This window comes from Bactrocera tryoni, chromosome 4 (assembly GCF_016617805.1).
Source record: "Bactrocera tryoni isolate S06 chromosome 4, CSIRO_BtryS06_freeze2, whole genome shotgun sequence".
Lineage (NCBI taxonomy): Eukaryota > Metazoa > Arthropoda > Insecta > Diptera > Tephritidae > Bactrocera > Bactrocera tryoni.
In genome coordinates, this window is record NC_052502.1 from 78,019,393 (window position 1) to 78,032,923 (window position 13,531).

Below are 13,531 nucleotides of genomic sequence, written 5' to 3' on the forward strand. Positions count from 1 at the left end.
TGAAAATAATTCAAGCACAAATACTGATTCGGCTGTAGGAACGTTTAGATTTATAAATAAACGTCTTCGAATCGAGTTTACGCTCTTTAATTCAGAAAATATACGCATTCTTATTGACAGGTGTCAATACCATAGTTAGTTCTCTCTCGCGCGAGTGTAGAATAACTCAAAGGATTGCGCCAGAAAAAGGACGAGTGCAAAAACTTATTCTGTATTCTCCATATTTCGGCGCAAGCGCGATATGAACACATTCCAATTAAGGACTTATACAAAAAACGTGAAGTAAAGTAGTTAACAAACCAACAACAACAACAGTAAGAGTGGTTTTACATATGCTGAGTACATACACACAACTGCCGTTACTATTGCATATTTGTATGTACATACATACATATGTATTGTAAGTTGTAAAGTCGAGCTGAGAGCTTAGTTCGAATGAGAAAGAGCGCAGCAAGGAAGAAACTGCAAAATTATTGTACTGTTTATAACAGCATTTGTGTATGATGTTATGAGCTTTTACAGTAAAACTTTAAGATTTTGGTCTTTAGAGCTTTTGAAGCTTTAGCCTTAACATGCCATTAATACAAAGTCAAAACCAATTAAACACCCAAACTTTATGTTTGAAAAGCCTAAAGCAGCATGTTGGATGTTCCAACGAAATTATAAACTAATAAATCTAAGCATACATATATGAGCGCCCGTCAAAACAAGGTTTAAAAAAATGTTTATGACTTCATTTTACAATATTTTACAGTGATCTACAGCAGTGAAACATGATTGCAAACAAAAAAAAAATTATGAAGAAATGGATGAATAGCTGAAAATTTCAACATTTTGTTATTCCTGCCTTTTGTTTGTCCGTCATTCAGGTTAATCATATGCAATGCTTATTTTACAAAAAACTCTAAAACCGTTAGAAGGCGTCAAAAATGACAAGTCAAAAGAAAATAAAAAATAACATGTTGTGACAAACAGAGAAATTTTTATCGCAGTAATTTGTCAAAAATGAGATTCACCTAAAATTAATACCAAATGCAGAGAAATGATATAAAACAACACCAAAAAAGCAGCAGAACCTGTTCTACACCCATATAAAGTTTTGTAAAGGCGAGTTATAAAGAATTACCACTAAAGCGCATCATTAAGAAATGTAAAACAAATCGTTAATCATGTTTTACAAATTAGGAGAGATAAGTAATAAAAAACGTACGTACCTGTGTAATGGGTATACACGATCACCTTGCAGCTACTCTATCTTTCATTTCCTGCTCACACTTAAAACTCTCAACTATACACACACATACACACTATCACTTTCCGCGTTTTACATTTTCTTCAAACTTACAACACTTTTTTACTTTTTTTTTGACAAATGCCTACAACTCGCGGCTGCAATTTGGCTCATTAAACATGCACAAACTTGTATGCACTGCACACAAGGTATCACTCATTCACTTTCGAATTAAACGTAAAGGGATAGCTTTACATTATAAGTTTGGTTGCTCAGCACAGGTTGCATGACCGGGCCAACATGTCACTAGCTAGCCTTTTTAGATTTGTTTATGCACCGTATCATATTATTGCACATTTTTCTTTAGCTTGCAGACAAAGAACAAATAGTTTAAATACAAATATGCAGCTTTTTTATGCGCCCAAATTGTGCAGGTGATGCTGCGAGCCACCCCTGCTACAACGCAATAGTTAATTGCGGCGGCGGCTCAACTACACGCTATATCTACACTTCAACACGCACTTGTTAACATTCGCACTTATTTACTGCTGCAGCTTCACGAAACCCTTAATTATTTTGCAAAAACATGCAAATTTACTATGCACTATTTGTAAAATGAGGATGACGCGCAAAAAATTAATTACAACTGTCATGCAAATTGAAAATGCTGATTACAGGGTGATTCAGCTGATTTGCAATGCGGAAGTGCAAGGTGATAGTGAGAACTTATAAGTGCAATGACACATTCACAATAGACGAATTTTTATTATATTTGAATTTAATTACGTTACATTTGATATTTTGACATAAATTTGAAAGTGCTGCCGGTATATGCATATGAAAATAATTATGTGTGTGTGTATAATACATGTATATGTACTTATATGAATGATATTAGAAAGAAAATTACGTTGCATGCCATTAGTGAGAAAATTAGCATGGCTTGATATTACAACAACAAAAACATGAAATAAAATTTATGTTGGTATAACAACAATTAAATCTATGTCTTCACGCGAATATTTTTTTTTAATAAATATATAAAAAAATATTTTTGATGCAGCTGAATGAAACATTTTCTTTTTTTATTTTATTTTGTTGACTAAAAATGTAATTTTATGACATTATTATGATTTAAGCTTTTATTATAATTAAAATAAAAAGCACGCTTTTTGCAACATATTTTACTTATTTTTTATAACTTTTATTTTTACGCGCCATTTTGCTGCTTAGTGCTCCTCAGTTCCACAACATCACGTGACTGCTCGTCCACCTTATTCGTACTCAATTGCTCAGCTACAGCCTCCGACGCTTTTGGCCCCAAATTCTCCGTTATTTCAGTCTCCGCTTCAGCCTTCGCTGTTACTTCAGTGTCGCTTTGGGGCTTAACCGCTTCAGTCGTTTCCTGCGCCGCTCTCTCAGTGATCACACTCATCTCCACAGGCAAATTCAGTTCATCAGCGCGCGCCAACAGCATTAAATCATCTTCCTCGTCGCTGGTGGTGCGTCCCTCCGCCGACAACGTGGCGTGCTGCACCGAACCCGATGCGCCCACACTAACCGGACACATGCAGGGCACAAATTGGATTTGTCCCCCCTGACTATTGTAGCGCGTCGCTGGCGCGGTCTTATAAACAGTGTAGTCCGGATAGGGATAGGACGGCCGGTAGGAGTGCGGATTGTAACCCATATAGGCACGCCGATTGTAGGTGGGATATGGGTATGGGTGTGGTTGAGATTGAGGTTGCGGCTGTTGCTGCGATTCACTCGGGTGCGAAACGGACTGGATTGTGCTTGTGCTGCTGCCCACGGTCGTCGTTGAAGGTGGTGGCGGTGTTGTGGTCGTCGTTGTTGTAGTAGTGGTGGTGCTGGTGGTCGTAGGTGGCTCAGTGCTGGTGGTACTGGTGGTAGTTGTTGGACTCGGCAGCGGCTTCGCGTGCAACACAGGCGCCTGTGGCAGCTGATACATTTGCGGCAGCATTGACTGTTGCTGCTGCTGCTGCGGATGCGAAACTGCGACGCTCACTGGATATGCGCTGCCATGCAGGTAGGTGCCATGCTCGTAACGCGCAGGACCCGCAAGCAACGGTGACGGCAGTGGACTCGCCGCGTGGTGATAGTAGGGGAAGGCTGCGAAAGGATTGCCGGCGATCGGCTGGTAGGTGTAACTGCGGAAGTAAGTGAGCGGTATCTCTTTAAGCACTCGCGGCGATTCGCTGGAACAATCAGAACGTCTGCATGTTTAACAATTTGTATTTTACAAATAAAAATTTAAATAAAATGTGGTAAAATATTATATGTCTTTGTGTGTATAACTTACGTTGTGGGGGCCGCAGTCGGTGACGCCCACCAGAAAGCATGGGCGGGTAGTAGCAGCACGGCGGTTATTAACTGCAATGAAATTATAATTTTTAGTACTTCTATGAAGAAAATGTTTCATTATTTAAAGTTTTCATTTGAAAAAAAAAATGTTTTTATAAATATTTTTAGTAAAATTTTCACACATAAATTTTTTTCTTAAAAAAATTTAAAATATATTTAGCAAATATTTGTTTTAAACTTTTTTTGTTTAATATAATTTTTTTTTAATTATTTTTTTAATTTATATTATTAATTTAGTTATATTCATTAATTTTTATTTTTTATTTATTTATTTATTTTTTATCATGCGAATATAACATTATGTTTTATCCCGGAAAATCATAAAATATTTTTTTGTATATATTTTTATGTAAAAAATTTATTATTCTTAAATTTTTTTTTATAACATTTTATACTATATCATTTACTTATTACAATTTTTACTCAATATGTTATTCAATTATTTGTATATAAAAATATATACAATTAAAAAAACTAAATTTTTATTATTTTAGAAATATTTTGAATATATTTTGAATATTTTACTACATTAAAACGTTTTTTTTATGATTTAGTTATATGTATATACATTTTTTTTTTTATTTTCCATAAAAATATATACATATGTATGTATATCTTTATTGACTCATAATATGCCGCTGTTTTTAGAAATATTTAATTTATTGTTTTAATTTCTTTTCTTGAATATTTTTTTTATTAAATTCATAACTAATACTTTTTGCTTAAACAATAAATTTGTATTTTTTTAATTATTCGCATTTAATTTTTTTTATTTCATTCAAAATTTTTATTTCAACAAAAGATGAAAATTTTTGTAATTAATTAGTTTAAACTATTTTTTAGTCTTCTTAAAAAGGTTAAAAAAAAATTAAAATTTTCATAAAATAATAACATTTTTTAAATTATAATTTTTAGTTTAATTTTAATTAATTAATTTTGGTTAAATTAAATTTATTTTTTAATAATTGTCATTAATTTAATATTTTTTGAAATTATTACTTTTTAATTAATTTTTTTTCAATTAATTTTAATTAATTAATTAAGTTAATTGCAACTAAAGTTATTGATTTAATTTAAATTTTTGTATTTATTTAATTTAATACCGATTTTAGGCTTCTTTGTTAAATTTATAAACACAAGGATTTCAATTATATATGTATGTAAGTATTTGAAAACATTTTTGTCGTCCACATTTTTACATTTACATATATTATTTTAAATTCATATTCGATAGCTTATTAATCAATCTCCTTGCTACAAGATATTACGACTTATTTGCATTTTTGTTGTTGTACGAGCTTAAAGAGTGTTTAAACTTTAAATATTTTTGCCAAATTATTTCTCCAAAATTTTTTCACAATTTTTTTATTTACATATATCTTTTTAATTTTTTTTCATTTTTTAAGGTATTTCTTTTAATTTTCATTAATATGTATATTATTTTAATTTACTTCAATTTTTTTTTTCAAAAATTTTTAAGGTTTTTTTTTTTAATTTTTATTATTATTAAAATTTTTTCGGTTTTTTTATTTTTATTTTTTTTTACCCACCAGCAAACATTTCAGCAACTTTTCAAAAACCATTTCAACTTTTTTTTCCAAACTATTATGAAAGTAGTTCAATTTCAAAGCTTAAAATTAACGCTTCAAAATTTCTAATATAACTGTTAGTCCTTAGTTAGGTTGTTAGTGACAGTTGGTAAGCGTTCATATACTTTAACTTCGCACACTTTTCTAAAATTTTGTTCCAAGAAGTCACTTTTTTATACTTTTACTTTCGCAAAGAGGCTCGTCGCTATCTTTTATACACAAATTCGAACACTTTTAGCGCGTTCGCCCTTTTACGTCCTTTGACTTTTATATCTGCAATTATTTCATGTTTTGTAAATCCTTTGTATTAACTTTTAGTATCCAACAAGTTTCTTGTTCGCCGTTCTTTTTGCCCGCGCGGCTGCAGCAACGCAACAATTCTAAAACGTTTCTCAATGGCACTTTGCCCTTTTATACCCAACCGCCGGCTAGAGACAGGCCGCAGCAGGGTCAGCGTTTGTAAAGACATGAAACTTTAATTCTAACAAAATTAATTGAGGTACTAAAATAAGCGAAGCGGCGACGGCACGGAGGCAGCCAAAGTGATGCTAATACGAATTCGAAACCACAACGCAGCAATAGTTTTCCCAAAAGCCAGCTTTAGACGTAGGAAAAAGAATTACCAAAAATGTGGAAGAGTAGCGAAGAATGCAACACGCACGACTGCAAGCAGCGCACACGCAACCGAAATCAATAAAGCAGCACCAAAACGCCGAATGAGCTGTGAAGTGGAAATTAGGGAGATTGGGGGAGCAGCTTCGGCGGCGCCGGCGGCGGTGCGGTGACCGCAAACGCGACTCACTCAACAAATTAGGTCTGTTGCACGGTTGCTGAGTTGATCTTCGGCTGCGGCACGACCGCTTGGCGTTTATGGCGTCGTTAAAAATGCATTTGACTAAGTTTTTATTAACTGTAATTGACGCTGCCGACGGTGTACAAAGGTAGAGGTTGGAGAAAAATCGTGAAGAAAAATTAGTAAAATACACATTAAGACCCCGCGCGGGCAGTGACACTGGTCGACAGGGCAGCAGGCGGTAGTCGTTAAACAAATGACTTCTTAAAAGACTTATCAACTCGGGCTTTTGATGAAACAATTGAGAGGCATCGAAACAAATCTGTTTTATTGAATGATTGCTCAATTGGTTGACACTTTGAGAAATTAGATTTTTCCATTGTAGCGATGTAAGGCACGTCATAAAAGTTGTTGAAAAGTGGAATAAAAGAATTCTTCTGGGATTTCCATTTTTCTTCGAAATTAAAAGAAATCTTTTCGGAAATTAATGGTTGCTATTAGCCGCTTTGGCGCATTAGGCGGCAGAGAGTGGTGAGCATTGTGCCTAAACAAGTGATCAAATCAAGTGAGATTAACACAAATCTTTAAATTTTTCAAAAATATTTGCTATCTAAAGATTTGAGTTCAGAAAAAACTCAGAAAATAAAAGCTTTTTTAAGAAAGTCTGTCAAAAGAAGTTTTATATAGAAAGTCGAATATTTTTAATAATATAATTTTTACCTTAAAATATGTAATTACAACACAAAAATATACTTAAAATATATAATTTTCTGCTCCCATATTTTAAAAAATGTTGATATGCTGTAGACGTTTTGAATTTTTATATTTAATTTGTATTTAAAAAGTAATTAAACAATAATGTCACTTAAGTAAAAAATTAATAATTAATAAATACTAACCCTAGTAGCTTCAAATTGCGCTTAAAATCATAAAAGCTTAATAAAAACTCTTTCAAAGCTCTTGGAAATCACTCGTCAAATCATAAAAGCTTCCTCCTTTCAAAAGCTCTTGAAAATCACTCGTCGGGTTCTCTCATATCCGTCGTATGTATGTATTTTGAAGACAGACGATATTCATTGGAGTTTTGCCTATGCTGTCCTTTATATCTAGAATTGAAAAAAATGAGATTTTAGCTAAAGCCATTAAACTTTCCAGAGTATCCAAATAATATAAATAAAATCTGCGATATTTCATAATTAAAAAAAAAAGTTTCAAATATTTTTAAAACACTTTTCTCTTTTTAGAATAAGTGTAAAAGTTACCCCAACTTTGGAGGCTTTCATAAGTTATTAGTTGAAAGCTTAATTTAAATGTGCTTTGAAGCTTTCATATATAAAGAGCTTTGCATGTGAACAAAGCACTGAGGCTCAAGCGCTTTCATCTGAATTCATTTATGAATGCTTTAAGAGCTTTCACAAATTATTAGAAAACATTAAAGCTCAATTTATTTATGTTTTGAAGCTTTCATTTACATTTTCTAATGCCCGGGCACTTTCATGTGAATTCATATATGAAAATGTTATAATATGAAGCGAGCTTTCAACAAAGCATCTTTAGACAAGGTGTTTCATTTACCTCGAGTTCAGTATGAACCAAGTTTCCACATCATCCGCCTCACCGTCCTCCACATTACTTTCTTCTCCGCCGACATTATCGCTAGTCACATTTGAAAGCGTTTCACCCTTGTCCTCTACTTGTTGCTCATTCTGGGCCGTACTATCAATTGTATTTTGGACCATATAAGCGGGTAACTGTTTCTCAGCGCCTGCCGTTTCGGAATTCAATAGCTTGCCCAGTGTGAATACCGGAAAGGCGTAATACTCTTTGGAGAGTGAGTAGCGTGAACTCAACATAGGCACTTTCGTGGGTGTAGTTGGTCTTTCGAGACTGTCGTCAACATACATAATCCGCAGCCCATCCCCATCCACTAACAACTCGTCCTTTTCAACGTCATCCTCCATACTGTCCGTCTCCGATTCGTAGGTGATTTTGTAATTGCTGAAGGAAGGCCGTGTTGTGGGCGTCACTTCCTCATCATTGACGAGGCGATGATTTTGTGGCGGACTCGGCGCCGTCAACGGAAAGGGAGTTGTAGTCGAAGTCACGAGTCTCAGCTGATCCGTGGTCAACGGCGTCCATTGCACCTCGTTAGGCGAGTGATACGCCGAATAGTGTTTGCCTTTTTTAAAGTTTAACTTTTTCACTGTCGGTACAGACTCCGCGGTCGCCGAATCCGCAATGGGAGGCATGGCAGCTGGCGCAGCATAAACCACAGTGGGTTGTGGCGTAGTGGTTGGCTCTCGATTCAGCGCTTGCTCGTGATCCAACATACGTGCCGCCTGACGTATATCAATGGCTTCGTGTTCGTAGAAAGGTATAAGCGTGAGGTTTAAAGTCTGTCTGCTACCCGGCATGCGGAAACGCTCCACAATCGGTTTGGGTCGAAAGACGGGCACACTCGGCGGGTACAGCACTTGCCCCGGCACCGGCTCCTGCATCGGATACTGCGGCGCTGTCAGCATGGTATTCAATATCAGCTCGCCTTTGGGTCCAGTATAGATGAAGACTGGCGCGGCGCGTCCACAGTCGTCGCCAGGCATGCTATCGAATGTGGGCATGCTGAGACGCGGTATGTAATTCTCGCGACGCCGTGCCGGCACCACAGCATTACCAGCCATAAAACGCGGTCTCTTACGCGCCAAAAACGGAGGCGGACGTTGTTGGAAATGCACACGTTGCAGCGGCCTATAGCGGCGTGGGAGTTGCAGGCGCATTGTGTGTTTGCCGATGCGCGTTTGCTGTCGCGTCTGGCGTGTTGGTTGTGCTGTGCGTATAGCCCGTGGTGGTTGCTGCTGCTGCAACTGTACGAGCCTGTGCGGTTGACTGCCTTGTTGCAGCTGTGTTGCGCTCAGCCGCTGTGCATGCAACTGCGTCTGTGGCATGCGGTAGTTGTAAGGACTCGGCGTGGTGTAGACCAATTCTGAGTAGTCGCTCTGCGGCACTTGGTCCTCCAGTATCCAGAGTGGTCGTTGCTGATTAAGGTAACTGCTACCAAGCTCTTTGCTGACGCTCAGCGTGCTGCTTTCGGCGGGCGGCCGATTTATTATGGCAATTGCTGGCTGGAGGCAGCATAAAAGCAGCGCTAGGCAGGATAAGCAGGCGTTTGTGGCAAACATTGTGTCTTTTTAGTTCCTCTTAGCTTGTGGTGTCTTGTTACAAGCGCGTTCGTCAAATGAAAATCGCATACGCCCAACGACTGTTTTTATAAATTGCTGCCAGTTGAGGTAAACAATGCGTGCCCCACATAATATCTGCAGACTACCTTTAATTGTTCTATAATTTTAAAACAAGTAATTTTTTATTAAATTTTGCCGGCTTTTCCGGTTATTTTTGATTTTTTTGAATGTTATTTTATTTTATGTTTTTATTTGGGTGTCTGCCTTTTCCACTTCTTTCTGTTTGCTTACTTTTTATACAATTTTTTTTTTATATTTTTGGTCTCCCAATAGCTCAAGAACTGGTTCTAAACGGGGTTCAACACTTTCGTTGCGGTGAAATTCGCACCAAATTTTTCACTGGTGTTTGATTGTATGTGTTCAAATGTGCCACTGACTTAGTTCTAGCTTGTCTTCATAAAAAGAAACCAAATTGTTGTATGTAAATGGAAAATAAAGGCAAACAGTAATTTTGTAAAATTTATCACAAAATAAAAGAAAAAAAAATTTTTTTTTGGAAAAAGATTATTTTACAATTATTATTTTTTTTATTATTTTCCATGCTAAAAATATTTTTTCTAATAAAATTATTATGTTTTATAAAAAGATATATGTATATTGGGTAGTCGAAAAAGTTTTTTCGTATTTCTAATCAATCTTCAACTTATTTTTTTATATTTTTAATGAACTTTAATGAACCAATTCTTCAAACTTTTTGCCATATTTCCGCTAGAGACATTATTCCATCAGTGTAAAACTTTTCTGGTTTCTTTACTCCATTAAGGGAATTTTGCATTGACCAAAACAAATGGTAGTCCGATGGTGCAAGATCAGGGCTATACCTTTTTTAAATGGTTTAAAACCTTTTCATGATGAATGCCAAGTTCCTTTGAGATATCATGGATGCTTATGTGACCGTCCTGGTCAATATTTTCTATAATTTAATCGACTTTTTCATCGATAGGTCGACCAGAGTGAGGTGCATCTTTCAGATTGTGACATTTATGTTAAGTGAAATGTTATCATAGGGCCTACAAGCCAGGTTCTATATAAGAAACGCTGGTGCCGGTCCCAGCCAGTGGCCGGCGGTCTCCTCTGTTATGTTGTGACGTGACATTTATGTTAAGTGAAATGTTATCATATGACATGTTTACATGAAATGGCGGTGGCCTACAGGCGAGGCATTATACAAGAAACGCTGGTGCCGGTCCCAGCCACTGGCCTGCAATATCACATGGTATGATGTGACGTGTTATGATGTGATGGGAAATGTTATCATGTCACTTGTTTTGATTTAGTGTCATCACAACAACAAACGTCTGCGATCGCAAGTCAAAATCCGATACTAATTTTAAGCCATCCGTATATGGCACTCACCATTCAAATATAAACTTTAACTAAATCTAATAAACTTCTTTAATTTAAAAATATAAAAATTCTTCATAAAATTCTGAAACTTCAGCCACTTACAGTTCGAAGCCCTAAATGGCATCGATTTCAAGTGGAAAAGTGATCCTATAAGTACAATAACAAATGCCCAGTCTCCGCCGCGAGAGCAAGTGCACCGCCTGCGCCATCGTGTTCGTAGCTTAAGTCTTTTGTTTCACTGTTGAGAGTGAGAGCATCACATACAAGCACGTACAAGTGCTGATTGCAACAAAAAATACACAAATTGTGCGGGCAGGCCATGTTAAGCGGCGGGGAAGGGAGTGGCAACAAGTTAAAACGGCCACAAATTGGCGTACAAATTACCTGTTTTGGTAATTTGGCGGCTACTGAAACCCCGCATTTAAGTATGCGCGAGGGGCGAATGACGCGGCAAAACGTGTACGGCGGAAAACTGTGTTTTGTTGCATGCAACAAGCGCAACGCTGCAACAATGCCACACTTCATTGAGGAAGGAATCGTGTAGAACAAAACCGGCGGACGGACATTGTAGCTGTCAAAAATCAACATCAATCAAAAAACAACAATAATAACGACAAGTGTGCTTGAGAAAATAAGTGTAGGCCGTTTTTTCACCGTTTGCTTTGTTGTTGCTGTAACAAAATTATGAAGCGTGTTGAAGGGTTGGCTGAAAGGAAAACCTGTTACTGAGCCGACTCAAACAAATATTAAGAAAATTTTTCCAAATATTCTCCGGAACCGCTTTTTGCTGCTTTGCTTTTGGTTCAGTTACTTGCTTGTTGTTGTTTTTTAAGTATTTTCTTAAAAAATATAAGCAATATAATAATTTCGGTGGATTGGATTAAAATCTAATTAAATGAGGGTAATCTAAAGTTGGCATACAAATTAGGGTAAAATTCGAAAAATTAAAATAATTTATAAAAAATAATAATAATTTTTAAATTAATTTAATTAAGTTAGAACTAAATAAAACAATTAAATATATTTTAACTAAGCGAGTTAAACTAATTTAAATAATTAAAACAAATTAGATGAAGCAAATAAAATTAATTAAATTAAATAATTTATTTATTAAAAAATGAACTTAATTAAACCTAACTTATTAACTGCAAAAATAATAATAATTAAATATTTTTAAATTACTTAAATTAATTAGAACTAATTTAAACAATTAAAACAAATTAAATTAATTAAATTAAATAATGAAATAAAAATTAATTTATTAAAAAATTAAGTTCACTCCACCTTAACCAAATTCAATTTACTTCAACTTAGTTAACTACAAATTACGCCTAATTAATATTTACTTAATTAAATAGAATGTCAAATACAATTAAATCAAAGCAAAGCTCTTTCAACCGCAAAGCTCGCATACGAGCATTATCGCCATCATTTAAATTTCTTTCATATTCCCAAACCCAGTCAGTTGCCAACTCAAGTTCTCAAATCGAAATGAGGAAATTTCAAGTGAAAATATTTGATTTATGACCTACACGCAGACAGACAACACACACACATACAGACACATAGTCGCAAGCATGACCGTTCAATCTGACCCAATATTAGACATAATTAAAAGTAATTTGTGGCAACCCGCATGCAACATACGACCTACTATGCATATGCGTGCAACATAAGCAACAACAACCAATAACTGCCGACAACAACATCAAGTCGTAAAACTGTATGGCAGCAACGCAGTAGTGGCTGCAATGCATATCACAAAAGCAAAGGCGGAAAATTATGTAAGTGCTGCGCTTGTGTGTGCCACAGGGATTTGCGGCTAAAGCAACGGTACCTAAATTAGTGTAATGCAGCACAGTCAAAATATTTAGAATATTTTCGAAAACTTTCGGCTGGCAGCAGTCAGTTGCTGCTCTTCGCGGCGTTAATAAACTCATGCATATGCATGTACGTATGTGTGCATGTGTGTGTCATCGATCACGGGGCTTCACAAGCCATTAGAAGAGTCATTCATCTCCGTCGCAAGTTTTCACCCAAACCAGAAAAAAACACACACACGAAATGAGGAAGAGCCGCGCTACAATTGAATGAAGCTGCTTTGTGGCCATTTTTTATACTTTTTTCTCTGTTTTCTCCTCCTGCGCCCCTGCCTGCGCCGAGCGCACAGCAGGTAACATGCACAAGTTATGAATTCCAGCCGTTGCTGCTACCAGTGGCTTGCTTTAATTGTTGTTATTTAGACTTCAATCAATAATTTCGAGTTTAAACAATTTTTTGGGTTTTTTTCTTTTTTTTTTATTTCCTTGCACTACTTTTTCTCAGCTAGGCATGTGCTCCCTAATTTGCTCTAATGAGCTGGTATAGCGTGTCTTGCCTCTCTCCTTTGTATGCTAATTAAATGAATGTTTATTTTTCAACTAAAATTTTTTCAAATCCCATTTGTTTACTTTTTTAATTTTTTTCTTTTTTTTTAACTTTTTTTTATTTTTTAATATATATTTTTTTTAATTTTGATGGAATGTCGCGCGTGTTCATTGTATTGTGGCATAATAAAGCCACAACTGTATAAAATTTAAATAAAAATTTGTGTTATGAGTTGCTGGCAGCACTATTTGTGGCGGCATGTAAATGCAATTAACTGCAATAAACATGACACGCTTGAATTCAACTTAGGCATGAAGCCGAGTTTGCTGCTTAAGTCTTTTGTTACGGGCAAATTTGTGTGAAATGATTAAGAAAATATGTACATACATATACATATGTACATATATAATTTCTATTTAAGTTATTTTATTTAAAGTTGAATGATATTGTTCTAATGAGAGTTTAATTAAATAATTGTATTTGTTGAAATTAATTTAATTTTAATTTATAAAAATTAAAAAAAATTTACCAATTTAACCAGATTAATTTTTTTAATTTGATATATGTATTTAAGTTAATTATTTAA

General features: G+C 35.3%; 4 protein-coding genes across 5 annotated transcripts in view; 1 reads left to right on the plus strand and 3 right to left on the minus strand.

Moving 5' to 3' along the window:
• The window catches only part of LOC120774185 (amyloid-beta-like protein), a 140,083-nt gene extending 138,248 nt beyond the window's left edge, over window positions 1-1,835 (minus strand). Inside the window, exon 1 of the mRNA XM_040103613.1 lies at window positions 1,215-1,835. The gene's annotated coding sequence lies outside the window, so the exon portion shown is untranslated. The remainder of the gene's footprint in view (window positions 1-1,214) is intronic.
• A 544-nt stretch (window positions 1,836-2,379) lies between these two features.
• LOC120775123 (cell wall protein DAN4-like) lies at window positions 2,380-5,554 on the minus strand. 2 transcript variants are annotated; one of them, XM_040105146.1, is made up of 3 exons: window positions 5,164-5,554; window positions 3,552-3,622; window positions 2,380-3,447 (listed from the first exon to the last, which is right to left on the minus strand). In XM_040105146.1, the coding sequence occupies exons 1-3, from the start codon at window positions 5,194-5,196 to the stop codon at window positions 2,442-2,444; spliced, it is 1,110 nt and encodes a 369-aa protein (XP_039961080.1). In that variant the 5' UTR covers window positions 5,197-5,554; the 3' UTR covers window positions 2,380-2,441. The 2 variants fall into 2 exon arrangements, with proteins under 2 accessions (XP_039961080.1, XP_039961079.1); XM_040105145.1 differs by having other exon boundaries at window positions 2,380-3,465.
• Window positions 5,555-7,010: 1,456 nt separating this feature from the next.
• Window positions 7,011-9,171, minus strand: LOC120774699. Its single transcript, XM_040104428.1, has 2 exons — window positions 7,571-9,171; window positions 7,011-7,101 (listed from the first exon to the last, which is right to left on the minus strand). The coding sequence occupies exons 1-2, from the start codon at window positions 9,169-9,171 to the stop codon at window positions 7,011-7,013; spliced, it is 1,692 nt and encodes a 563-aa protein (XP_039960362.1).
• A 1,198-nt stretch (window positions 9,172-10,369) lies between these two features.
• LOC120774700 (uncharacterized histidine-rich protein DDB_G0274557) overlaps window positions 10,370-13,531 on the plus strand; it is a 6,078-nt gene continuing 2,916 nt past the window's right edge. The window contains exon 1 of the mRNA XM_040104429.1: window positions 10,370-10,447. Within this exon, the coding sequence (XP_039960363.1) occupies window positions 10,370-10,447 (78 nt within the window). The remainder of the gene's footprint in view (window positions 10,448-13,531) is intronic.